The following is a 25,556-nucleotide window of genomic DNA, read 5'->3' as shown; positions in this document are numbered from 1 at the left end:
TGTGCACAGTATATTGTGTATACCTGACATAACTGTATGTAATAGTACTAGCTGTGCACATTATATTGTGTACACCTGACATCACCTTATGTAATAGTACTAGCTGTGCACAGTATATTGTATACACCTGACATCACTGTATGTAATAGTACTAGCTGTGCACAGTATATTGTATACACCTGACATCACTGTATATAATAGTAATAGCTGTGCACAGTATAATGTGTACACCTGACATCACTGTATGTAATAGTACTAGCTGTGCACAGTATATTGTATACACCTTACATCACTGTATGTAATAGTACTAGCTGTGCACAGTAAATTGTATACACCTGACATCACTGTATGTAACAGTACTAGCTGTGCACAGTATAATGTGTATACCTGACATCACTGTATGTAATAGTACTAGCTGTGTACAGTATAATGTGTACATCTGACATCACTGTATGTAATAGTACTAGCTGTGTACAGTATATTGTGTACACCTGACATCACTGTATGTAACAGTACCAGCTGTGCACTGTATATTGTGTACACCTGACATCACTGTATGTAATAGTACTAGCTGTGCACAGTATAATGTGTATACCTGACATCACTGTATGTAATAGTACTAGCTCTGCACTGTATATTGTGTACACCTGACATCACTGTATGTAATAGTACTAGCTGTGCACAGTATATTGTGTACATCTGATATTACTTTATGTAATAGTACTAGCTGTGCACAGTATATTGTGTACATCTGATATCGCTGTATGTAATAGTACTAGCTCTGCACAGTATATTGTGTACATCTGACATCACTGTATTTAATAGTACTAGCTGTGCACAGTATATTGTGTACACCTGATATTACTGTATGTAACAGTACTAGCTGTGCACTGTATATGGTGTACACCTGATATTACTGTATGTATATGTAATAGTATATCGGAGCTACATAAATATGTATCTAAATGTGAACAGCATCTAAAAACTGCACAGCAGCTAAACATAGGTTGGCTCAGCAGTTAAATTGTATTCTCTATTGTAATTATGACAGAAACGTTTTTGGAATTTGGGTTAATAAAGTAATGACAATGAAATAATATTTTTGCAATTTGTAAAGACACCTTAAATCCTTAATATTCTAGGTCTGGTTTTCAGCAATGGAGAACGTTGGAAGCAAATGCGGCGTTTCTCTATTACAACGCTCAGGAACTTTGGAATGGGAAAGAGAAGTATCGAGGAGCGGATTCAAGAAGAGGCAAAATACTTGGTTGAGGAACTCAAGTCTCATAACGGTACATACTGGGTTAACTGCATTTAGCAGTATTTTCCTTATCTCCTTAATGTTGTTTTCAGTTTGTGATCCGCATACTTCCTTTCATTCCCTAGTAGGGTTGCCATTTTTAATTAAGAGACTATTTTATAAAGAACTATAAAAATTTATATTTATAAATTTTTATAGTTCTTTATAAAATAGTCTCTTAATTAATTCATTTGTATTTATTAAATAAACACGAGACATCAAATTATATTGCACTTCTGTATTATATCATCACATTTAATTTTAATTTTATTTTGTCGCACATTGACCACATATCATTATTATTCGATGAAAATTCTGATATACACACTTAGGGTTGATGGTTTTAATAAGCAGTGCATAGATGTATTATAGCTAATGGAAAGACATCTGGTATTAATGATATTGTTAAGGATATGTTTGATATTGTGTGTATAGTCAGATATCGTACACTTGCACTTCCTATGGGCTCTTACAGCCAACACCCACTTCACTTATGAGTACACTGAACACTGCCATTGTAATCGTCTTTTTGAACTAACTCCAATTCTATTACGAACAGATATAATAGAGGTGTAGAACTTTACAATACGTCACACTCAGACCTCCTATAGATACCTGAGACGTCAATCCTAGTGTTACTAATGGGAGATCGCAAGTGTGTATCCACTGACGATATATACCTATTAGAAATTGACACGTCACTCAGTTGTTAATGATTGGCTAATTCGTAGTGTATACGCACCGCCGATATCCCATACAAACAGCTTTATAACAACACAAATAGATAGCCTGAAAGCTAAATATTACACATACATATATTCTTAAAACAATGGTATACTAACAATGAGGTCTATTCAGATCGCGTTTTTTTTAGTGTGTACGAACATGCTGCTAACTGATGTGGTTGTCGCTATAGCATGTATTATGATCGGATTAAAAGTAAATTGAGGAAGGGAATGGATTTGATACAGATCGATTGGGTAATGTTGGCTGCAACTGCACGGTATCACTGTCGTTCAAAATAATATATCGATTGTTATAATATTTATTTGGTTTTATATTTTATGTATCAATTTTAAGCAAATGTACAATCATGTATTGTTGTTGCATATGATGTCTGTTTGTATGATCAAATTAGTTCTATTACTATCATCTTAGAATTGTCATTAATGTTATTTGTAACCATCTGTGAATCATGTGATCAATTAAGAGAAATCAGGGCATGTTTGCCAAACAGTCATTATTATTGGTCACTTTAGGGTATATTAAGTAGCAAGTTTAGTATAGTTTTATTCAGCCTGAGGAAACAGTACTTGATACTGAGAAACACGTTGCTGTGTTTTTAATGTTTTATAATAAACACTTTTATTCATACAACTTGCTACATTGCCTCTTTTGGATATCCCTGTCTGGAGCAACCCTCTAACTGCTGGAGGTGAAATAGTGCTCTTTTGACATCCAAGTATCACAGTCTTTCTGGTGATTACCAATTGGTTCCTGGGAGTCTAAGCCTGAGAGGAGAGTTTTACCGGACAACTCTGAGGTTCCGGTCCTCCCAGCCTGCACCACATCTTGGTGCTTTTTAACACGTGAGTGTATCAGAGTCACAATATTTTTCCTGATCTATCACACAGAATTATGCTATGTGGCACCTTCTCTGTCTCTTTATAGATTAAACTCGTTGTGGATGGCCTTATACTTCGAGGAGAGCTGCCTTACACCCCTCTAATTATTGGGGACTCATTGGACTCTAATTTGTTCATTGGGACAATTTTGCTTGTACAGGTCTGATACCTGGATTTTTTGTATGCATGTATATATATAGGTGATACTCCATTCTGAGACCACATTATACTCAGCTAGAATTGTGAATATCTTTGTCTCTGTATATATTCTGTTACTTTGCATACTCTGATAGCGCCCCTATCCTATATTCCTTTTTGGGTTTATATATATTTCTTCTCCTAAGCATACTTTCCTGCTTTTCAATAGAAGATAAAAGGAGAACAAAGAAAAGTCGATAGTAGAAGTAAATTACAAAGTCGTTACAAATAACATGCACTATTTGAAGTGGGGTTTTATATGCCTTTAAATATTAGAATTTTTTTTTAAACTCCATGAGTGTTACATGTATAATGCCTCATATGCCTCAATGCATTTTAAATATGGAGAAGGAAAAAGTGAGGAGCAGTAAGGGGGTAACATCTTTATTGTTTACAAAAATAGATACCCCCACATACATTTTTAGGATAGCAAAGCCAATATTTAAACAGTAACATATATTAATATGAAATAGGTTGTGCCAAAACTGAGACACCAGGTATTGAGAATTGTGAAGGTTTCAGTAGACGACCTACTACTCAACAGAGGGCCTTTGTTGCAAAATTGTTTTTGGGCCCCTCAAAGGTAAGCAGTAGTATACATGCTGCTCTCTATAATTATTAGTGTATCTGTACTAATAAAAAGCTCCTTTGCATTAGGATTGTACTTATTCTGCACATGCCTTTGTAAAGACTGGCTACTATGGACCCTACCAGCACTTTGACCTTGGTGCCAGTGCACCTTCTGCAACAATGGTAGCTCTGTAACTGGTAGGTTTATATGTCAACCAAGTAAGATTTAGAATACTTTGTTGCAAGGCATACTTAGGTAGGCTCAGGAGCAACGAAACACTACTAGGAGACAGCCGTCTATTGGTGGCTACATACTATATTGTCATTGGCTCACCAGATGTGTATGACGAGGTTAAAGGGACACTAAACCCACATTTTTTCTTTCATGATTCAGATAGAGCATGCCATTTTAAGCAACTTTCTAACTTACTCCTACTATTGCTATCTTTATTTAAAAAGCAGGGATTTGAAGCTAAGGAGTCAGCCCATTTTAGGTTCAGCACCCTGGATAGCGCTTGCTTATTGGTAGCTCTTAACCAGAAATGGGCCGGCCCTTAAGCTTAACATTCCTGCTTTTTAAATAAAGATAGCAAGAGAACGAGGAAAAATGATAATAGGAGTAAATGAGAAAGTTGCTTAAAATCGCATGCTCTATCTGAATCATTAAAGAAAAAAAAATTGCGTTTAGTGTCCCTTTAACACATTTTCTTGTTGCACTTTTATAACCCTTTAAGAGAGGCACCATTTGTGTGATTTGTTTTGTTGGGCTTGACTAATCATATTGTTCCCATTTTACTTCCAGAAGCTCCTCTTGATCCCAGAAACATTCTCACTCAAGCTGTTACCAATGTCATCTGCTCTATGGTCTTTGGAAATAGATATGAATATGAGGATGTACAGATGTTGAAACTTCTTAATCTGTTTAATGAAAACGTACAAATAATGAACTCAGCTTGGGGACAGGTAAAAAGTGTTCATACCTGGATATATTGTGTCAACTATGTGAATAAAATTTTTCCACTTTGTGAAAAGATGGTGGAGGAAAAATGGATACTTATAGGTAATAGTTTCTCATATGTATCCAATTGAATCGTTATAAGTCAGCTTTCAGGAGTTCCTCAAATAAAACAAAGAGAAGAGTACACCATTCTCTTAGGAGTCGATTTATTAAAGGTACACTGAACCCAAATTTTTTTCTTTCATGATTCAGATAGAGCATGCAATTTTAAGCAACTTTCTAATTTACTCCTGTTATCAATTTGTATTCATTCTCTTGCTATCTTTATTTGAAAGGCAAGAATGTACGTTTAGAAGCCGGCCCATTTTTGGTTCGCAACCTGGGTTGTCCTTGCTAATTGGACAGCACTAAAGAACAATGAAAAATTGGCTAGTTTCTTAGCTTAGATGCCTTATTTTTCAAATAAACAAAGCAAGAGAATGAAGAAAAATTGATATTAGGAGTAAATTAGAAAGTTGCTTAAAAATGCATGCTCTATCTGAATCATGAAAGAAAAAAATTGGATTCAGTGTCCCTTTAATGTGCGGGTGGACATGATCCGCTGTATCAGATAATGTCCGCCCCACATCGATAATGCCAACAGCATACGCTTTCGGCATTAATCATTGCACAAGCATGCCACACCCTGCACATTCGCGGCCAACCAGGGGGTGTCGATCATCCCGATAATATCTGATCAGAGGTGGCACATGAGTTAAGGAGCAGTGGTTTTAAGACTGCTGCTTCCTAACTTATGATTCCGGCAAGCCTGAAGGCTCACCCAGACACAGCAGTATTGGCAGCTACATAAATCGGCCCCATAGTGTTAAACTGTATATAAGACCAGCTCTGAAAATCAAAGACTCTATAAATCACTGCACAGTCCAAACAGGATGTCTTCTTGTTAAAAGCAATTTATTACATAAGAGTTAACATTTTAAAATCAACAAGGAAATAATGCCAATCAGGGTCTAAACCATGGACTCAGGCAAAGGTGACAAAGAGATTACAAAATAGTGATGAGATTACAATCAATTGATAACAGTTCACCAAAATGCTGTCTGTCCGTGTCAGTTGGATGTTCCGCCCCCTCTTCATCTCTGATGTACATTTTCACATTTCATTGAACACAGTTTTTTTAAGGAGGCTCAAGGAGATACTGTTTTGTCTGTGCTGTAATTTTTAGAGCTTTTCATACCCAGAGCTGGACTTAGTGAGTATTTGGATTTAAAAGGATTTCCAGCCTCCAAATAATAAGTAAAAAACCTTTATTCACTAATATAGGGTCTATAATACAGCAACAGCAACAACGTTTCAAACCAGCAATTGGTTCTTAGTCCAATACTTATTTGAATTCAGACTGTGTTATTGCATTTTATTTCTATTGTGCTATTTGTTGATTATGCAATTCCCCTGTATTTGATGGTTCTTTAAAGGGACATAAATTGATGTTAAATATATACATAGTATATATTAACAGTTAATCACTGCATGCAACACAAATGTTTTACATACAGAAAGAGAAACAGTCTGCCAGGAATGAACAACAGCTCAGTGGCTTGTTCTATGGCCCAGTTACAACCTGGGAGTAGCCTAATTTACCCCAATTGTGCTTTCCTGAAGTCAATCAGTCTGACCCCAGATGAATGTTTCGACCTCCTTTGGGCCTCGTCAGTGAGGTACAGCCATAAACCCCTAAGCACATTGGCCAAGGAGTCCACGTCTATTTTACCCCATCACCCATAAAGAGACCTTCCCCAGGGTCATAATTTAAATACAAACATAAAGAAAAGCAATCTGCCAGGAACGAACAATAGCTCAGTGTCTTGTTCTATGGCTCGGTTATCACCTGAAAGTAGCTTCTTTTAGCCCAATTGTGCTTTTCACAGAGGAAAACTTTCCTGAAGTCAATCAGTCTGATCCCATCTAACAAGGTCAGTCCAGTCCCGAAATACCAGGCAATTCTCCTCTGAACAAGGGAAAAGCAAACCCTAGATGAACGTTTCGGCCTCCTTTGGGCCTTGTCAGTGAGGTGCAGCCATAACAAGGAGTCAATGTCTGGTTTCCCCCATCACTCTAAGGGAGACTTTCCCCAGGGTCATAATACAAATACAGAAAGAAAAGCAATCTGCTAGGAACTAACAACAGCTCAGTGGCTAGTTCTATGGCGAGTTACCACCTGGGAGTAGTTTCTTTTAGCCCAATTGTGCTTTTCACAGAGGAAAACATTTTCTTTAGACAGCAACATATCAGGATAAACTGAGTATTGTTACTAGAGTAGACACAAGTAAACACTGTGATTGTGTTACCAAATCTCCATTGCTTGTTTTGAGGTTCCATATTTTATCATCTTTACTGAAGCCAATTATAGGCAGATATGTGGCAGGGTTAGGCTTGTGCACTTTCTGTTCTCAGAATTGGAAAAGGAAATGAAATAAATAAATAATGCACATTTTTATTTATTTATAATAAAACATTTTATTTTACAATCTTTGTCTACGGTTCCCTTTGACTTAAATGTGAACATTTACATTTTTTTTTATTTTTTTTTTTTAAAGCTTCAGGATTTGTTTCCAAGCATCATGTACCGCCTACCAGGACCTCACCAGAAACTACATAAAATTTTAAGCGATTTGCTAGAATTTGTGTCCGATAGAGTCAAGAGGAACCAAGAAACATTGGACCCAAGTTCGCCAAGAAACTTCATTGATTGTTTTATCATTAAAATGCAACAGGTGATAAAAGTGATGTTTAGATACACTATTCGGAAATATGTCTTAGATAAGTTACAATAGATTATATTTTTCTATAAAGTACAAATATGGGTCATGGGTAAGGAGGGGCTAATAACCATCCTGAACATTACCACACTGTCCAATCCGCTGGCTTATAAATGTCCTGGTTTCTTGAAGTGAGACTAGAACTTACATACCCACAATCCCACAGCACCTTAACCCCTAGACAAACACAGAACACCCAGAACTTTGTCCACAGGTCTCCTCTACTCAGTCAAAGCCTCCCAAGTTCAGCACTGGACAATATTAGAAGATTTGACATTGACAAATGTTTAGTAGTCCTGCTTATTGGAACTAGATAGGGCATTTACCCCCTGGGCCAGGGATGATGCATTGGGCACAGTACAGTGCTTAAGACCCATGATACTTTTAGTGTCTCATGAAAATGTTTTCATTTCTTTACAAATTTGAAGAAAAAAAGTATTTGGGGTCATTCCCCCCCCCCCCTACTTTCTTAAAATCAAACTAGTTTACTGGGCAAAATACTTATAATATTCCTCCTGAAGTCCTGAAGTTCTTGGGCAAGGTGAGTCTGTCTTAGCCTTGCTCTTTGGGGCCAATTTATAAAAGTGCGAGCGGACATGATACAATGTAGCGTATCATGTCCGCCACACATCAATAAATGCAGACAGCATAGTCCGCAGCCTTGGAGCAGGCGGACAAGTTATGGAGCAGTAGTCTTTAGACAGCTGCTTCATATCTTCTGTTTCCGGCAAACCTAAAGGCTCGCGCGGAAACAGGGGAATCAAGCTCCATGCGGAGCTTGATAATTCGGGTCCCCTTGCCTGCACTTGTCAGTGACACTGCCTATTATTTTATGATGGCAGTGTCAACATGTACAGCCCCACAGGCTTAGCCATTATGCTAATGGGGTGGTTGCCCAAGCCCCCCTTCTGTGACCCCAGTGCTCAGCCATAGTCACCAACTGAATGATGACAGGAGGCATGTGTAGTCTCAGTGCAGTTTACTTCTTGCAATAAGCAAGATACATACTTTGACTTGACTGTGCTGGTACAAAACTGTGGTTTTACCAACACAGCAGTAAAATATAATTTTTCATTTACTTTCTTTTTTGTGTGAAGAAAAGGGATGAAGAGGGAAAAGTGTCCTGCTTCCACAAAACTCATAATGGCGCCCTCTCCATTGACTGCTGCCATATTTATTTTTAAGGCCATTTTGGATGTTGATCTTGGACTCTGACTATTGGGATAGTATATTATAAAACAAAAATATCTGGAAAAGGGGTTGGTTAAGTAGAATCTACAATTTAAAGGGACACTCAATCAAAATTATACTTTCATTATTCAGATAGGGCATGCCATTTTAAACAACTTTCCAATTTACTTCCATTAGCTAAATGTGCACCGTCTTTTTATATTTAAACTTTTTGAGTCACCAGTTCCTACTGAGCATGTGCAAGAATTAGTGTGTATGCATTTGTAAATGGCTGATGGCTGTCACATGGTACGTGTATGCATTTGTGATTGGCTGATGGCTGTTGCATTGTCTTGTTATCTTGCATTTGTTGATTATGCAAATCTACTGTGTTGACTGTCCACAGAATTGCTACTTTTGAATGCAAAACCCTCAAGTGTTAATTATAGACTCAACAGCACTTTACTAACATTAACAAAATACAAACAGTACTTGAATTATTATTTCAGAATATTTAAAGGTTGGTAGAAATGCAGCAGTGCTGTAGAATAAGCTAGTGTGATTTATTGTTATAAATATGTATTATGGGAACCATAGTTTAAAGGGACACTAAACCCGAATCATAAGAGAAAAATTGGGATTAGTATTCCCTTTAAAAGGATACTCAACCCACATTTTTTTTTTCTTTCATGATTCAGATAGAGCATGACATTTTAAGCAACTTTCTAATTTACTACTATTATCAATTTTTCTTCTTTCTCATGCTATCTTTATTTAAAAAACAGGAATGTAAATCTTAACTGCCAGCCCATTTTAGGGTCAGCACCATGGATAGCGCTTGCTTATTAGTGACATTGGTCGCTTGCATTTAGCCACCAATAAGCAAGCATAACCCAGGTTCTCACCCAAAAATGGGCCGGCTCCTATGCATCATATTCCTGCTTTTTAAATAAAGATAGTAAGAGAATGAAGAAAATTCAAATGCTCATATCTTTGGAGTGGAATAACATATTTTGCTGAAATTACTTAAAAACTGGAAATTTGAAGTGATTAGGTTTAGTAGTTTTGGAGATATTTGAGTTTGAAAAAACAGAGGTATGATTTGAAAATGCCATAGGGGCCTATTTACTATGGCGCGAGTGGACATGATCCGATATAGCGAATCATGTCCGCTGCACATCGATAAATGCCGACAGCATATGCTGTCAGCATTTATCATTGCACAAGCAGTTCTTGTGAACTGCTGGTGCAAAACCGCCCCTGCAGATTCGCGGCAAATCGGCCGCTAGCAGGGGGTGTTAATCAAACCGATCTTATTCTATCGGGTTGATTTCTGTCCGCGGCCTCAGAGCAGGACCACTGCTTCATAACTTCTCTTTACGGCGATATACGAAGCTTGATAAATATGCCCAATAGACTTAACATTGGAGAATTGGAAAAGTGTATCTAGGAATTACCTGCATGTATTTGTTTGAAATTTGTAATTGGAATAGATTATGTTGTGAGGATGTGCTGCTCAGAGTTTCACACTTATCGTATATTGTATAATACCTTGTCATATATCTATATGCCTTTTAACCCTTATAATATTTTTTTGAATTAATATTTACATGAATATTTCTTATCAGATAGTGCATATATGAGTGTAACTCTTTATCTTAATGTAATTATGTTGTGTTTGATGCACATGACTTTAAAATGATTAGCAGATTTACCGTACTGATAACTTCACAAGCATGAACCGCCAGTGAATCACTCTAAAGTAATCTGATTTAAATATTTTGGCCTGTGGGCATATTTAACGATGGCTTCTGATGACTAGTCTGGAATCGATTACTTCAGAATGTGTTGAGGCCTTCTTGCTAAACTCAGCGGCTCCGGGCGCCCACAGCACAGCACTCTGTGGTGAGTCTGGTGACATTTCCACCTCTAAGCTAATAGCCATGCTAGCATACAGAACAGTGCCATATGACTAGCACGGCTATAGGTTTTGAGGTGGAAACGTCACCTCATTGAAAAAAGAGTGCTGTACCGCTGAGTTTAGTGAGGAGGCCATGGCACAGAAAGGGTAAGTTTACCACACTTTTTTATAAAGTCATGACTGAAAGTCCTATTTATTGTTATTGATGGTAAATCCTAGCGTTTTTTGAAACTCCAGGATTTACAATCACTTGTAATGGAGTCCATAGACTCAAGGGCCTCTAGTTATTAAGCTCCGTATATACCTACATTCGCAGGCCCCAATACACCCGCCTAAGTTCGCCTAACCTCGCTGCCGCAGACCTGAATACGTTCGCCAAATTTATCAATAAAGCTGTCAAAAAGAACCAAGTACACAGCGGACTGTGTTATTTATCAGTCATCGATCTTGCTGCTCTTCGGCTTTTTCCCAGCTTTATTGATAACCCTGTCACTAAGCACTCACACTATACTATACTGTTATGCCCCCTAAACCGCCGCTCCTGGAGCCCCCTCCCCCCACCAGCTATAATAAAGTTTTTAACCCCTTAACCACCGCTCCCAGACCCGCCACAACTATAATAAATATATAAACCCCTAAACCGACGCTCCTGGACCCTGCCGCAACTATAATACATATATTAACCCCTAAACCGCCGCTCCTGGACCCCGCCGCAACTATGATAAATATATTAACCCCTAAACTGCCACTCCCGGACCCCGCCGCCCCTTACATTGTACCTATTAACCCCTAATCTACTGCCCCCTATACCGCCGCCACCTACATAAATTTATTAACCCCTATCCTGTGGATCCCGGACCCCGCCACAACTAAATAAATTGTTTAACCCCTAAACCGCCACTCCCGGAGCCCCCCGCCACCTACATTACATTTATTAACCCCTATACTGCCCCCCCTACACCGCCGCCACTATATTAAATTTATTAACCCCTAAACCTAAGTCTAACCCTAACACCCCCTAACTTAAATATTATTTAAATAAATATAACTAAAAATTACTATTATTAAATTATTTCTATTTAAAAATAAATACTTACCTATAAAATAAACCCTAAGATAGCTACAATATAACTAATAGTTATATTGTAGCTATTTTAGGATTTATTTTTATTTTACAGGCAACTTTGTATTTATTTTAACTAGGTACAATAGTTATTAAATAGTTATTACCTAGCTAAAATACTTACAAAATTACATGTAAAATAAATCCTAACCTAAGTTACAATTAAACCTAACACTACACTATCATCAATCAGAATTAAGGTAGGAAAAATCTGATTGGCTGATTCAATCAGCCAATCAGATTGAGCTTGCATTCTATTGGCTGTTACAATCAGCCTATAGAATGTGAGCTCAATACGATTGGCTGATTGGATCAGTCAATCGCATTGAACTTCAATCCGATTGGCTGATTGAATCAGCCAATCGGATTTTTCCTACCTTAATTCCTATTGGCTGATAGAATCCTATCAGCCAATCGGAATTCGAGGGACATCATCTTGGATGACGTCCCTTAAAGGAACCGTCATTCCTTGTTAGTCCGTCGGTTGAAGAGAATGGCTCCGCGTCGGCTGGATGGAAGATGGCTCCGCTCCGGATGGATGAAGATTGAAGACGCCGCTTGGATGAAGACTTCTACTGGATGAAGGACCTCTTCTGCCCCGCTTGGATGAAGACTTCTACCGGATGGAGGAACTCTTCTGCCCCGCTTTGATGAAGAGTTCGGCCCGGCTGGGTGAAGACGGCTCAAGGTAGGGTGATCTTCAGTGGGTTAGTGTTAGGTTTTTTTAAAGGGGGTTTGGGTGAGTTTTAGAGTATTTTTTTTACAGGTAAAAAGGCTGATTACTTTGGGGCAATATCCCGGAAAAAGCCCTTTTAAGGGCTGGTAAAAGAGCTGATTACTTTGTAATTTAGGATAGGGTAGGGCATTTTATTATTTTGGGGGGCTTTATTATTTTATTAGGGGGCTTAGATTATGTGTAATTAGTTTAAACTTCTTGTAATTTTTTTTATTTTCTGTAATTTAGTGTTTGTTTGTTTTTGTACTATTGTTTATTTTATTTAATTGTATTTAATTTTAGGTCATTGTAGTTAATTTATTTAATTAATTTAATGATAGTGTAGTGTTAGGTTTAATTGTAACTTAGGTTAGGATTTATTTTACAGGTAATTTTGTAAGTATTTTAGCTAGGTAGTTATTAAATAGTTAATAACTATTTAATAACTATTGTACCTGGTTAAAATAAATACAAAGTTGCCTGTAAAATAAAAATAAATCCTAAAATAGCTACAATGTAATTATTAATTATATTGTAGCTATCTTAGGGTTTATTTTACAGGTATTTTGTTTTAAATAGGAATAATTTAGTTAATAATAGTAATTTTAGTTAGATTTATTTAAATAATATTTAAGTTAGGTTTAGACTTAGGTTTAGGGGTTAATAAATTTAATATAGGTGACGGCGGTATAGGGGGAGCCGGATAGGGGTTAATAACTTTATGTAGGTGGCGGCGGTATAGGGGGCGGCAGATTAGGGGTTAATAAGTATAATGTAGGTGGCGGCGGTGTAGGGGGTTGCAGATTGGAGTTAATAAGTATAATGTAGGTGGTTGCGGGGTCCGGGAGTGGCCGTTTAGGGGTTAATAAGTATAATGTAGGTGGCGGCGGGGTCCGGGAGCGGCGGTTTAGGGGTTAATACGTATAATGTAGGTGGCGACAGTGTTGGGCGGCGGCGGTTTAGGGGTTAATAAGTATAAAGTAGGTGGCGGCGGTGTAGGGGGGACAGATTAGGGGTGTTTAGACTCGGGGTACATGTTAGGGTGTTAGGTGCAGACATCTCCCATAGAAATCAATGGGATATCGGGCGGCAGCGAACATGAGCTCTCGCAGCTGTGATTCCAATGGGATCCGCCGGATCGAGGGCGGCGGATTGAAAACCAGGTACGCTGGGCTAGAAAAGTGCCGAGCGTACCTGCTAGTTCTTTGATAACTAGCAAAATTAGTCAGATTGTGCCGAACTTGCATTCGGAACATCTGGAGTGACGTAAGAATCGATCTGTGTCGGACTGAGTCCAGCGGATCGTAGCTTACGTCACTAGATTCTACTTTTGCCGAGCTGTAGGGCTTGATAACTACAGCGAATCAGCCTTGCCACAAATACGCTGCGGAATTCCAGCGTATTTGCGGTTGACGGCTTGATAACTAGAGGCCAAGGACTTTATTCCAAGACATGCAAAGTGCTTGTGACTGAATATTTTAGCCATAAATATAACTAAGCCCTTTTTAAACCTATGTTTTGAATTGGAAGTCAATTTCCCATAAGTCAAAAATGTTGCCCTTACAGGTTAAAAAAAGCAGTAATTATTTTCATGTTCCTTTTGTTTCCTTTTACAGGAGAAGCAAAACCCAGAATCTGAATTCAACATGAGGAACCTGATGAGCAATGTGCTCAACTTGTTTTTTGCTGGGACAGAGACTGTTAGCAGCACTATTAGACACGGACTTCTTATTTTTCTGAAATATCCAGAAATCCAAAGTAAGCGATTTACCACCGGCAGCCATAATGAGAAAATATGAAAAAAATGTAAGCATTACCAATGGAACAAATAAAGGGGACTTTTAGTCATGAAGTATAAAATACTTAATGCTGAAATTTCCTTCATTTGTTTTTAGCGTTTGTCGCACTGAGCTGCTCAGGCAGCCCACGGCAGAACGCTATTTTGCTGATAGGTGACGTTTCCACCTCTTAGACAATAGCCATGCGGGCCAGTTGGCATTATGCCGGATAGCTAGCGCACTATTGGCTAACAAGAGCTGCTGGTGCAATGCCGCCCCATGCAGATTCACAGCCAATAGGCCGCCAGCAGGGGGGTGTCAATCAACCCGATCGTACTCGATCGGGTTGATTTCCGGTGATGTCTGTCTGCCTGCTCAGAGCAGGTGGACAGGTTATGGAGCAGCGGTTTTTGTGACCGCTACTTCATAACTGCTGTTTCTTACGAGCCTGCAGGCTCACCAGAAACACGGGGCATCAAGCGCCATTCGGAGCTTGATACATATGCCCCATTAGCTTTAATTAGTGGTGGTTCTAGAATCTTGTCTGAACAAAAAGGCTCATTGGCAGCCTAAAGATCAACCAATCAATCTAGCCCATAGTAAATTAATGCATTTAAATATTTATGATAATAATGAGCTAATTTTAATTAATCAGGCAATTGATATTGGTAAACATTCTTTTAAAGGGATATTCCTGCCAAATTTGGAATCCACATGGATGCATTTCAGTTTTTCATTAGAAGCATTATTGTAATATACATGTATTAAAAAAAAATGCTTATAATATAAACTTTTTTTAAAGTTTATTTAAGTATGCAACATGCACCAGCATTTTTAACCAGGTTTGTTAATTGCTGACATGATACAAGCCCCACTGGCACTCTGAGCAGCTGCAGTATTTAAAATGCTGGTGCACTGAGAATATCTAGCTATGCATCACATGCACGTACAGAGAAACACACTAACACTATAACAGTGATAACTTTTACTAGAATGATTTTTGCCAATACATGTATATTGCAAATATGTTTCTATTCAAAGATGTAATAAATCTATGTGCATTTAAATTTTGAGCGGAATGTCCCGTTAAGTAAACAGTTTTTAAAATTACATTTTTAAAAATTCTCAAAATTTGCAGATTCTCTAATATTTTGCCATGATTGTGGTTTCTGAAGGCTGTGAATAAAATATTAGAGAATAAAATATCAGAGCATTTTGTTTTTGCACTTTTTTGTGATGACACATGGCCGCAATCCGTGCACTATATTTACTGTGAATGATGACCATGTGTCGTCATTTAGGGAGGGCGCTCTCAGAGCTCATTGTGGGGACCCCCTTCCACTCTCACCTAATCCCTGGTGGTCTAGTGCTCAGTATCGCCTGGGGAATCATGATGACATCATCATACCCAGGAAACCCGGTGGTGTCTGCAAGGAGAAGAGGGCTTACTGGAGCCAGATGGAGTTGTTGGGGTTCAAACCCCTCAATCTCAGCTCCCTTAAATGGACAGTCAACTCCAAAATTGTTATTGTTTAAAAAGAAAGATAATCCCTTTATTACAAAACCAACACAGTTATATAAATATACTTTTTACCTCTGTGATTACCTTGTATCACAGGGGTATATTTAACAACGTGCGAGCGGACATGATACGAAGTAGCGTATCATGTCCACTACACAACGATAAATGCCAACATCATACGGAGCTTGATAAATATGCCCCTAAGTCTCTTCTGACAGCCTCCTGATCACATGACTATTTATTTATTATCTACTGACTTGCATTTTAGCCAATTAGAGCTGTGTCATCCACAATCCACTGGCATGTTATCTATATGTTATCTATACGGCCAACTTGAACTAGCAGCCAGATACTAGAGTAGAAAGAACCTACTCAAGAAAAGAATACACAAATAGTACTCTGGGTTGTGTAATCACTAACAGCTAAATTAGCTGGTAATACAATAACAGCTTATATCTTAAATAAGTTTGTGGAAAAATAAAATAAAACAACTTTTATTAAGTTAACAAATAAAATAGGAAAAAATACATATAAAACCACACTTAGGATCCTTAAGTAGTAAAACAATAAGTATATATATGGAGTGACAATTGTATTTAAATTCACTAGTATGCTGAGAGCAAACTAAGTTAGATTGAACACAAGTTATATGACTATGAATGTAGTCTCTGGGTGTTTCCTAATAAGCAGTTGATTGGATCCTGGTTTTGGATTTATTACGTGAATTGTAGTATTCTATATCTTGTGATAAATTATCCTTGTCACGGATCACAGTATAAATCCTAGGATTATCACGGATATCACTTAATTATAAATCAGGTCATGTTTATAAATACCATATCATTGGTCCCAAAGTATCTAAGAGTGTATTTGTTGGAAATTAACAAGGCTAGTTAACAAACGCAACAATGTTGCGTATATATACCAAGTTGTATATACAGGTATACCTCACTTTACAGCACTTCACTTTACAGCGCTTCGCTAATACAGCGCTTTGTGGAGCTGAATTTTAAACTCTAAGGACTTTGAAACAGTGCTGTAATCATCATTCTCTGAGCGCAAGGGTTATTCAACCAACCTTTTTTGTTTTATTAAAGACAAAACACCATATATTAAACAATATACAACTTGGGATATATACGCAACATTGTTGCGTTTGTTAACTAGACTTGTTCATTTCCAACAAATACACTCTTAGATAATTTGGGACCAATGATATGGTATTTATAAACATGACCTGATTTATAATTAAGTGATATCCATGACAAGGATAATTTATCACAAGATATTGAATACTTCAATTCACGTAATAAATTCAATACCAGGTTCCAATCAACAGCTTATTAGGAAACACCCAGAGGCTACATTCACAGTCATATAACTTGTATTCAATCTAACTTTGTTCGCTCCTAGCATACTAGTGAATTTAAATATAATTGTCACTTCATATATATACTGATTGTTTTAATACTGAAGGATCCTAAGTGTGGTTTTATATATATTTTTTCCTATTTTATTTGCTAACTTAATAAAAGTTATTTTTTTTTTTTCCCCCACAAACTTACTTAAGATATAAGCTGTTATTGTATTTCCAGCTAAATTAGCTGTTAGTGATTGCTATTTGTGTATTCTTTTCTTGAGCAGATTCTTTCTACTCTAGTATCTGTGTAGTTTAGGTTAATGCACTCAGCATCTACATCCCCTCTATATACAAAATCACCTATCTCTTTGAACACTGGGGTTTAAAATACCAATCAGCAGTGCCATTGGCCCACTAGCAGCCCCCTGTTGTGAAAAACGAATAAAAAAGCAAGTTATAAAAGACTGCACTACAGAAAAAAAAAAACAGTTGAGAACGGCAGGTAAGGGAAGGAGGGAGGGATAGGAGATCCAAGTGGATGGGAATTTTGGCCCATATAAAGGGGCTTTAGGACTAGCATATATATATATATATATATATATATATATATATATATATATATATATATATATATATATATATATATATAAAATATATATATATATATATATATATAAATACGTGTGGGTTTCTCTCTTAAAGTGACCTACAGTAGGGCCTTAAAGGTACACTGTACCCAATTTTTTTTCTTTTGTAATTCAGAAAGAGCATGCAATTTTAAGCAACTTTCTAATTTACTCCTATTATCAATTTTTCTTCGTTCTCTTGCTATCATTATTTGAAAGGCAAGAATGTACATTTAAAGCCGGCCCATTTTTGGTTCGCAACCTGGGTTGTCCTTGCTGATTGGAAAGCACTAAAGAACAATGAAAAAATGGCTAGTTTCTTAGCTTAGATGCCTTATTTTTCAAATAAACAAAGCAAGAGAATGAAGAAAAATTGATATTAGGAGTAAATTCGAAAGTTGCTTAAAAATGCATGCTCTATCTGAATCATGAAAGGAAAAAAAATGAGGTCAGAAGGCATCTAAGCTTTTTTTTGGTTTCAGTACTCTGGACAGCACTTTTTTATTGGTGGATGAATTTATCCACCAATCAGCAAGGACAACCCAGGTTGTTCACAAAAAATGGGCCGGCATCTAAACTTACATTCTTGCATTTCAAATAAAGATACCAAGAGAATGAAGAAAATGTTATAATAGGAGTAAATTAGAAAGTTGCTTAAAATGTAATGCTCAATCTGAATCACGAAAGAAAAATTTTGGGTACAGTGTCTCTTTAATATAAGCAGAATCTAAAACCTGCAAAAAAGATCAGCACATATGTTGGAAATAGCTCAGCAGTTAAAGGGTTAAACAACATATATCACATTTTTGCATACAGCACAAAATTTAAAAAGTGGATTTTGCAGTATTGTGGAATCAATTTATAGCGCTTATCTGGAATGTTTTTCGTTGACACTAAAGGACTTCAATTTACCATTGCAGATTGTAATACAGTAGAATAAAAGCAAATTGATTAACAATCCGTAAATATTTGTTGTAATAATTAATCAAATTGAATTTTATGTAAATCTTTTTTGTTGCTGTTTTATTGGTCAACAGCAAAAGTGCAGCAGGAAATTGATCATGTGATAGGGCATAATCGTTGCCCAAATATTGATGATAGGAGTAAGATGCCGTACACAGATGCAGTGATCCATGAAATCCAAAGGTTTTGTGATATTATCCCAACTAATTTACCTCATGCCGTCATAAAGGATACTAAATTTAGAGGATATACAATACCAAAGGTAAGTAGTCTGATACCATGAAGGAGTGGCATCTCACTATAATAGCACATTGCAAGAGCAGAAGTGAATTATTGGGGGTAGATTTAACAAGTGCTGGGCGAATAATGTCCGCCCGACATCGCTAAATGCCGAAAGCATATGTGTTCTACATGCTAACCCAATAGCTGATCCCTCAGCAATTCCAGGCAGTGAAGATGCTATATAGTCAGCAGTTTATTTCAAGCCTACCATGCACAAGTACAGATCCAGCAGCAGGTGAGCACAGTTAAAATCCAGTGTTAAGCTCCCTATTCCAAGCCAGACTCACACCAACAATATCAATGATATCCTTAAAACCTGCACGGTACAACCTTTTAAGTCTAACAAATGTCAGATAAAAAGTGTTAAATAAACACAAATTTGTATCTCCCTCATAAAACATATGACTGGGTCTGATATATAAATCTAATCTTTGGCTTTTCATGAGTCATGTTAACATGTGCATAAAAGTTTTAACAACAGCAATACAATGTAATGGGTATATATTCTAGAGTTTTTTTCAATTGCTAAGCACCACCAACTTCCTGTATCTTGATAATTGTATAACTATACTTTTTGTTTTATTATTTTAAAGTCAACATGAGATTAAGGGGTATATTTATTAATGTGCAAGCGTACATGGTATGATGTAGCGTATCATGTCCGCCACACATCGATAAATGCCGACAGCATATGCAGTCGGCATTTATCATTGCACCAGCAGTTCATGTGAACGGCTGGTGCAATGCCACCCCCTGCAGATTGGGGTCAATCAGCCGCTAACAGGGGGTGTCAATCAACCGGATCATATTCGATCGGGTTGATTTCTGTCAGAGCAGGTGGACAGGTTATGGAGCAGCGGTCTTTAGACCACTGCTTCATAACTTCTGTTCCGGCGAGCCATACGGAGCTTTATGAATTGGCCCCTAAGTATTTTCTTAACAAATAGATATAAATGCTGATTCTTAACCTCTCCAGCAACTCAGAGATAAAACACCCGGACACCCTGTGCTTGTGCATTGGTACACCCATTAGCCATCACCATCATTAATAAATGGGGTCATTTAATAAATGGGGCCCATAGACTTTTTTTAATTTTATAAGTCACTTTGTTAATCATTCTTTCACCCCAGGGTACAAAAGTTTTCCCTTTGCTATGCTCCGTTTTACGAGATCCAACACAATTCTCTACACCGGACAAATTCAACCCAAATCATTTTCTGGACGACTCTGGCTCCTTTAAGAAGAATGATGCGTTCATGCCATTTTCTACAGGTAAGAAACCATCAAACCAATTCTATAAACAAATTTGTAAGTTATTTTGTGTAATAAACATAATTATTTTGTGGAATTATTATATAGTGTATTTTCTCTGGATATCTTGCAATAATTAAACCTTCTAAACAAAAGCATTTAGAAAAAATTAATAAAATAAAATTTAAATATCATATTTGTTGCAACATATTTGGTTCAGATAAAGGGGTAGATTTATCAGTTGCCGGGTGGACATGATTTGATGTAGCGGATCATGTCCGCCCAACATCGTTAAATACCGACAGCATACACAAGAAATTTAAAATTTCTTGTGAAATGCTTGTGCAATGCCCCCCCCCCCTGCACATTCGCAGCCAATCGGCCACTAGCAGGGGGTATCAATCAACCCGATCATATCAGGATGATTGCAGTTCGTCAATTAAAAGGTGGCAAACAAGTTAAGGAGCAGCGGTCTTATGACTGCTGCTTCTTAAAGGGACACTAAACCCCAAATTTTTCTTTAATGATTTAGGTATAGGATACAATATTAAACAACATTCCAATTTACTTCTTTTATCTATTTTTTAAAATTCTTTAGATATATTTTGTTAAAGAAATAGCAATGCACATGGCTGAGCCAATCACACGAGGCATCTATGTGCAGCCACCAATCAGCAGCTACTGAGCCTATCTAGATAGGCTTTTCAGCAAATGATAACAAGTCAATGAAGCAAATTAGATAGTAGATGTATATTAGACAGATTTTTAAAATTGCATGCTCTTTCAAAATCATGAAAATTTGGGTTTCATGTCCCTTTAACTTATGTTTCCGGTGAGCTGGAAACTGTGGGGGTAGAAAGCAGCATCCGCTGCTTGTTAAATATACCCCAAAGAATACCATTTTTAAAAAAATGTTTCCAATTTACATCTATTAGCAAATTTCCTTTGGTCTCTTGTTATTCTTTGTTGAAGAAATATCTAGATAGGTAGCGTGTACTACCTGACAGGAAATAGTGCTGCCATCTAGTGCTTTTCCTAATGTATTACATTGTTGCAAAAGAACTGTCATATAGTGCTGCAAACGCTGATCACATTTAAAAAAATTTACTGTTGCTAGCTTGTAGCAGCAGCACTAGCTACTACTTTAACTGTATTTGTGTAAGCTGTTCTTTGGAGGCTTCTCTGCTGCCTTGAAGACTGTTCCCCATAGGAAACAGCAGATTTAAAATAAAAAAATAAAAAATTGTAACAAACCATGAAAAAATAATAGACAAAACTATTCTTTTTATTGTGACAAACAGTTTAAAAAAGAATTGTATTTGCATATGCCTATGTTTTGGTTGATATAGCTATGGTACTAGATACTATTGCTTAGGTTTTAATGTGAATATCATCACTGTATTCACAACTAGGCAGACAACCCAAGATTTTAGGGGTGGAAAATGCTGAATCCACTAGCAACCTAATGAGGACTAGATTTCAAGTTGAGCGCAAATATCGCTTCCGCGAAATCGATATTTGCGCTTATTTTAGTAATACCAGTGCGCGCTAATGTTTTCTGGTATTACAAGTGAGGTGCAATGTGAATGTGACCTTACGTGCGCATTGCACTGAAGCATTGCGCTCATGAGAGAGCGTTTCCATAGGCAGCGATGGGTAGCAAATATATATTTATATGAATATATACATAAATATTTATTTGTTAATATGTATATATATATATATATATATATATATATATATAATGCATAAATATAAATGTATATAAGCATATTCATATATATTTACTGTGAGCAACTTTATCTCCCAAAAAGCGCTTAGTGCATTTTTTTGTTTTTTTTGTTTTTTTAGGGACATGTTATTTTGGGGGCAATTGGGAAATATTTACAAAATTAACATCTGGTTAATTTTTTGAGCACTAATTGCTACCGCAAGCTCGCTTGTAATGGCTGGTTACTTATCACACTCCCGTAAACGGGTGAATTTAGCGCTTTCAGTGGCGTCACTAGGGGGGGGCGGGGGGGCGGGCCGCACCAGGGTGACACCCACCAGGGGGTGACACCAAAAAAAAATTTTTTTTTTTTTTTTTTAATTTTATTGAGATTCAAAGAAATACAATGTTGAGATGCATAGATTTTTTTTTTTATTAGAGGGGCTGGCATTTGTGAACATTGGTGGGACTGGGGAAGATGTAGACACACAATTTTTTTTGCCCCTTGAGCCAGTGCTGCAATTTCAACAAATAGTTTTCCCGGCTGCTTTTGCTTGTTTGTACTTTGCTTCTCCCCTGCCCAATTTCGCTATGAATGTTGTGGGAATGCCGTGGGGCTTGCAAAGTTGCGCTGCTAGCCTAAACCTGCCTGCCTATCTGTGCTCACTGCTCAGTGACATGTGGAGCAGTGGAGTCACTCACTGCTGTGCTGTCTCTCTAAACGGGAACTGGCAAATCATGAGGGGATGCCTGGCACCTGACCGCATGACTGTTTGACACTGTCTTTAAAGTGAAGGAGCCACGTATGATGCCCACCAGACCATTACGGTTACGGTACACTAAGTGCACACTGAACAGGTAGGAGGGCGGGCGGGGGTCTGGGGGTGGGCAGAGTGCAGAGGTGATTGGCTATAAGAAGCGGTAGACACGCGGCCCGGGGCTGTGCACTGACAGACTTGGAACAGAGTCAGAGAGCAGAATTTTCATAGTTTGCACCTAAAACTTTTCTTTAGTGATTTATTTTTAGAGTGCTCTGTTTATCTTTCATTTGATGCTCTGCTGAGCCAGGGAGCAGCTCTAGGCATGAGCTTTATAATTAATGCAGTGCAGTTTACATATTTTGTATGTGTGTGTCTGAGTTTTTGTGTGTGTGTGTGTGTGTGTCTCAGTGTTTTTGTGTGTGCGTTTTTGTGTGTGTGTCTGAGTGTGTTTCCGAGTGTTTGTGTGTGCATCTGAGTATGTTTTAAGTGTGTCTGAGTGTTTGTATGTGTGTTTGCCTGTGTTTTTGTGTGTGTCTGCTTTCTGGGGGGGGGGGGGGTGACACCATAACTTACCGCACCGGGTGACACCAACCCTAGTGACGCCACTGAGCGCTTTACTTAATCTAGCCCTGAATCGTTCATGTATCCCAATATAAATATACTTGCCTGGTGTTTGGGGTAGGGGAGTTAGTGATCTGGTCATACTCCCTTGATAATAATCAACTTTTGAGGTCCTCTCTGTCTGTAAAAATGGTTCCTGTGCTATGTGACAGTAATAACACTGCACTGTGTGAACATCTGGTAATAAAAGGGTTAAATCATTGTTCTGTGTGTGTTACTGGCATAGTATGGGCTGACGCTTCAATATGTGTGTTACTGGCAACTGTGGGGTTACATAACTGCACTGTGATATCAATATAGATGTCAAATCAATGCTGAGTACAGGCAATTGCCAATTGTGAGATTAAAGGGACAGTCTAGTCAAAATTAAAGTTTCATGATTCAGATAGACCATGTAATTTTAAACAACTTTCCAATTTACTTTTATAATCAAATTTGCTTTGTTCTCTTGGTATTCTTAGTTGAAAGCTAAACCTAGGTAGGTTCATATGCTAATTTCTAAGCCCTTAAAGGCCGCCTCTTATCAAAATGTATTTGACAGTTTTTCACAGCTAGAGGGCGTTAGTTCATGTGAGTCATATATATATATATATATAGCACTGTTCTCACGCCTGTGGAGTTACCTAGGAGTCAGCACTGATTGTTTAAAATGCATGTCTGTCAAAAGAACTGACATAAGGGGGCAGTCTGCAGAGGCTTAGATCCAAGGTAATCACAGAGGTAAAAAGTATATTAATATTATTGTGTTGGTTATGGGTAATAAAGGGATTATCTATCCTTTTTAAACATAAAAAATTCTGGAGTAGACTACCCCTTAATCGCTGCTGTATTTGGGTCACTGGGAATTTTGGGTTATGTCAATGATCTACGTGAGTTACTTGCAATAAAGAAGTTAAATTGTGACACCATATGGGTTAAATATAACTATATATATATATATATATATATATATATATATATATATATATATATATATATATATATATATATATATATATATATATATATATAGGAAGTATATGTGATAAAAATTGATGTTGGAGTGTATGTATTTTGTTATTCCTAGGGCAGCACAAAACCTAAATTTTGATTTTCTCTTTTCAGGGAAACGGATATGTATAGGGGAGGGCCTGGCTCGTATGGAACTTTTCCTTTTCTTTTCTAACATCCTACAGAACTTTACACTGACCTCTAAAATGCAGTTTACAGAAGCTGATATTGTCCCCAAAATGACTGGAATTGCAAACGTTGCTATACCTTACAAGTTGTCTTTTGAAGCTCGCTAAGAATTCAATCAGTTATCCAATGCTGCTCATGAGAAAGTTTTTTACGATTCTTAAAGACACTGTCCATCATTATTATGACGGTGTTTAGGTTGGAGACTATCCGGGATGTTGATAGAAAAAGGGACTTTAAGTTCCAAATAAAGGGACATGAAACTTAATTTTTTTCTTTCATGATATAGATAGAGAATATAATTTTTAAAAAGTTTTTATTTTACTTCTATTATCAAATTTGTATCGTTCTCTTGTTATTCTTTGTTGAAGAGATGTCCAGATAGGTAGCGTGTACATGTCGGGAGAACTTGCTAATGTATGACACTTTTGCAAAAACTGCTGCAATATAAAGCTACAGACACGTGCTGAATTTACCTTTCTGCTTTTCAACAAATAGTAACAAGAAAACAAAGACAAAATTATCAAACAAGTAAATTGGAAAAAAAATTTAATTGTATGTTCTATCTGAATCATGAAAGAAAATGTTTGGGTTTGTTTTTTTTTTCTTTTTAAGTTTTGTTATTCATTTAAAGCATGCAATTTACAAAACAACAATTTTCCAATATACATTCTGAGTCTCCAGCTCCTATAAAGTGTACAGTACATATGTAAATGCATTTTGTGATTGGTTGATGGCTGTCACATGATATATGGGAAGGGAAAATTTGATTTACTTTAAAATTTGCCAGAAATTATTCTATTGCTCAATTAAAAATTCAAAGTAAGTGCTATTGCTATGTTTTTTATTGTGTATTTGTCAATTATTCAATTCTGCTGTATTTAGTGATCATTTAAAGGGACAGTCTACACAATACCTACACGGAATTGATGCGCTGGGTATATCGTGCTCCACGCGGTGCAGCACCATGCAAGGCCAAAGTGAAATAAGTACGGTAGGGACATTTTCATTGTTTGGCTGCTCCAACATGGCTGCCCTGCTCCTCCTCCCTCCTTCTTTCTCATTCCTGTGGTTCTGGTAGAAACCTCTCCAAGCAGTGCAAAAC

General features: G+C 37.2%; 1 protein-coding gene across 1 annotated transcript in view; it reads left to right on the top strand.

The window, feature by feature from the left end:
* The window catches only part of LOC128666878 (cytochrome P450 2G1), a 55,620-nt gene extending 30,366 nt beyond the window's left edge, over positions 1–25,254 (top strand). The window contains exons 3-9 of the mRNA XM_053721682.1: positions 1,143–1,292; positions 4,496–4,656; positions 7,249–7,425; positions 14,016–14,157; positions 18,723–18,910; positions 20,062–20,203; positions 24,380–25,254. Of these exons, the coding sequence (XP_053577657.1) occupies positions 1,143–1,292; positions 4,496–4,656; positions 7,249–7,425; positions 14,016–14,157; positions 18,723–18,910; positions 20,062–20,203; positions 24,380–24,561 (1,142 nt within the window). The 3' untranslated portion in view covers positions 24,562–25,254. The remainder of the gene's footprint in view (positions 1–1,142; positions 1,293–4,495; positions 4,657–7,248; positions 7,426–14,015; positions 14,158–18,722; positions 18,911–20,061; positions 20,204–24,379) is intronic.
* The last annotated feature ends 302 nt before the right edge of the window (positions 25,255–25,556 follow it).

This window comes from Bombina bombina, chromosome 7 (genome assembly GCF_027579735.1).
Source record: "Bombina bombina isolate aBomBom1 chromosome 7, aBomBom1.pri, whole genome shotgun sequence".
Classification (NCBI taxonomy): Eukaryota; Metazoa; Chordata; class Amphibia; order Anura; family Bombinatoridae; genus Bombina; species Bombina bombina.
Note: the sequence above shows the minus strand (reverse complement) of the source record. Positions and strands in the feature narration are given on the sequence as shown.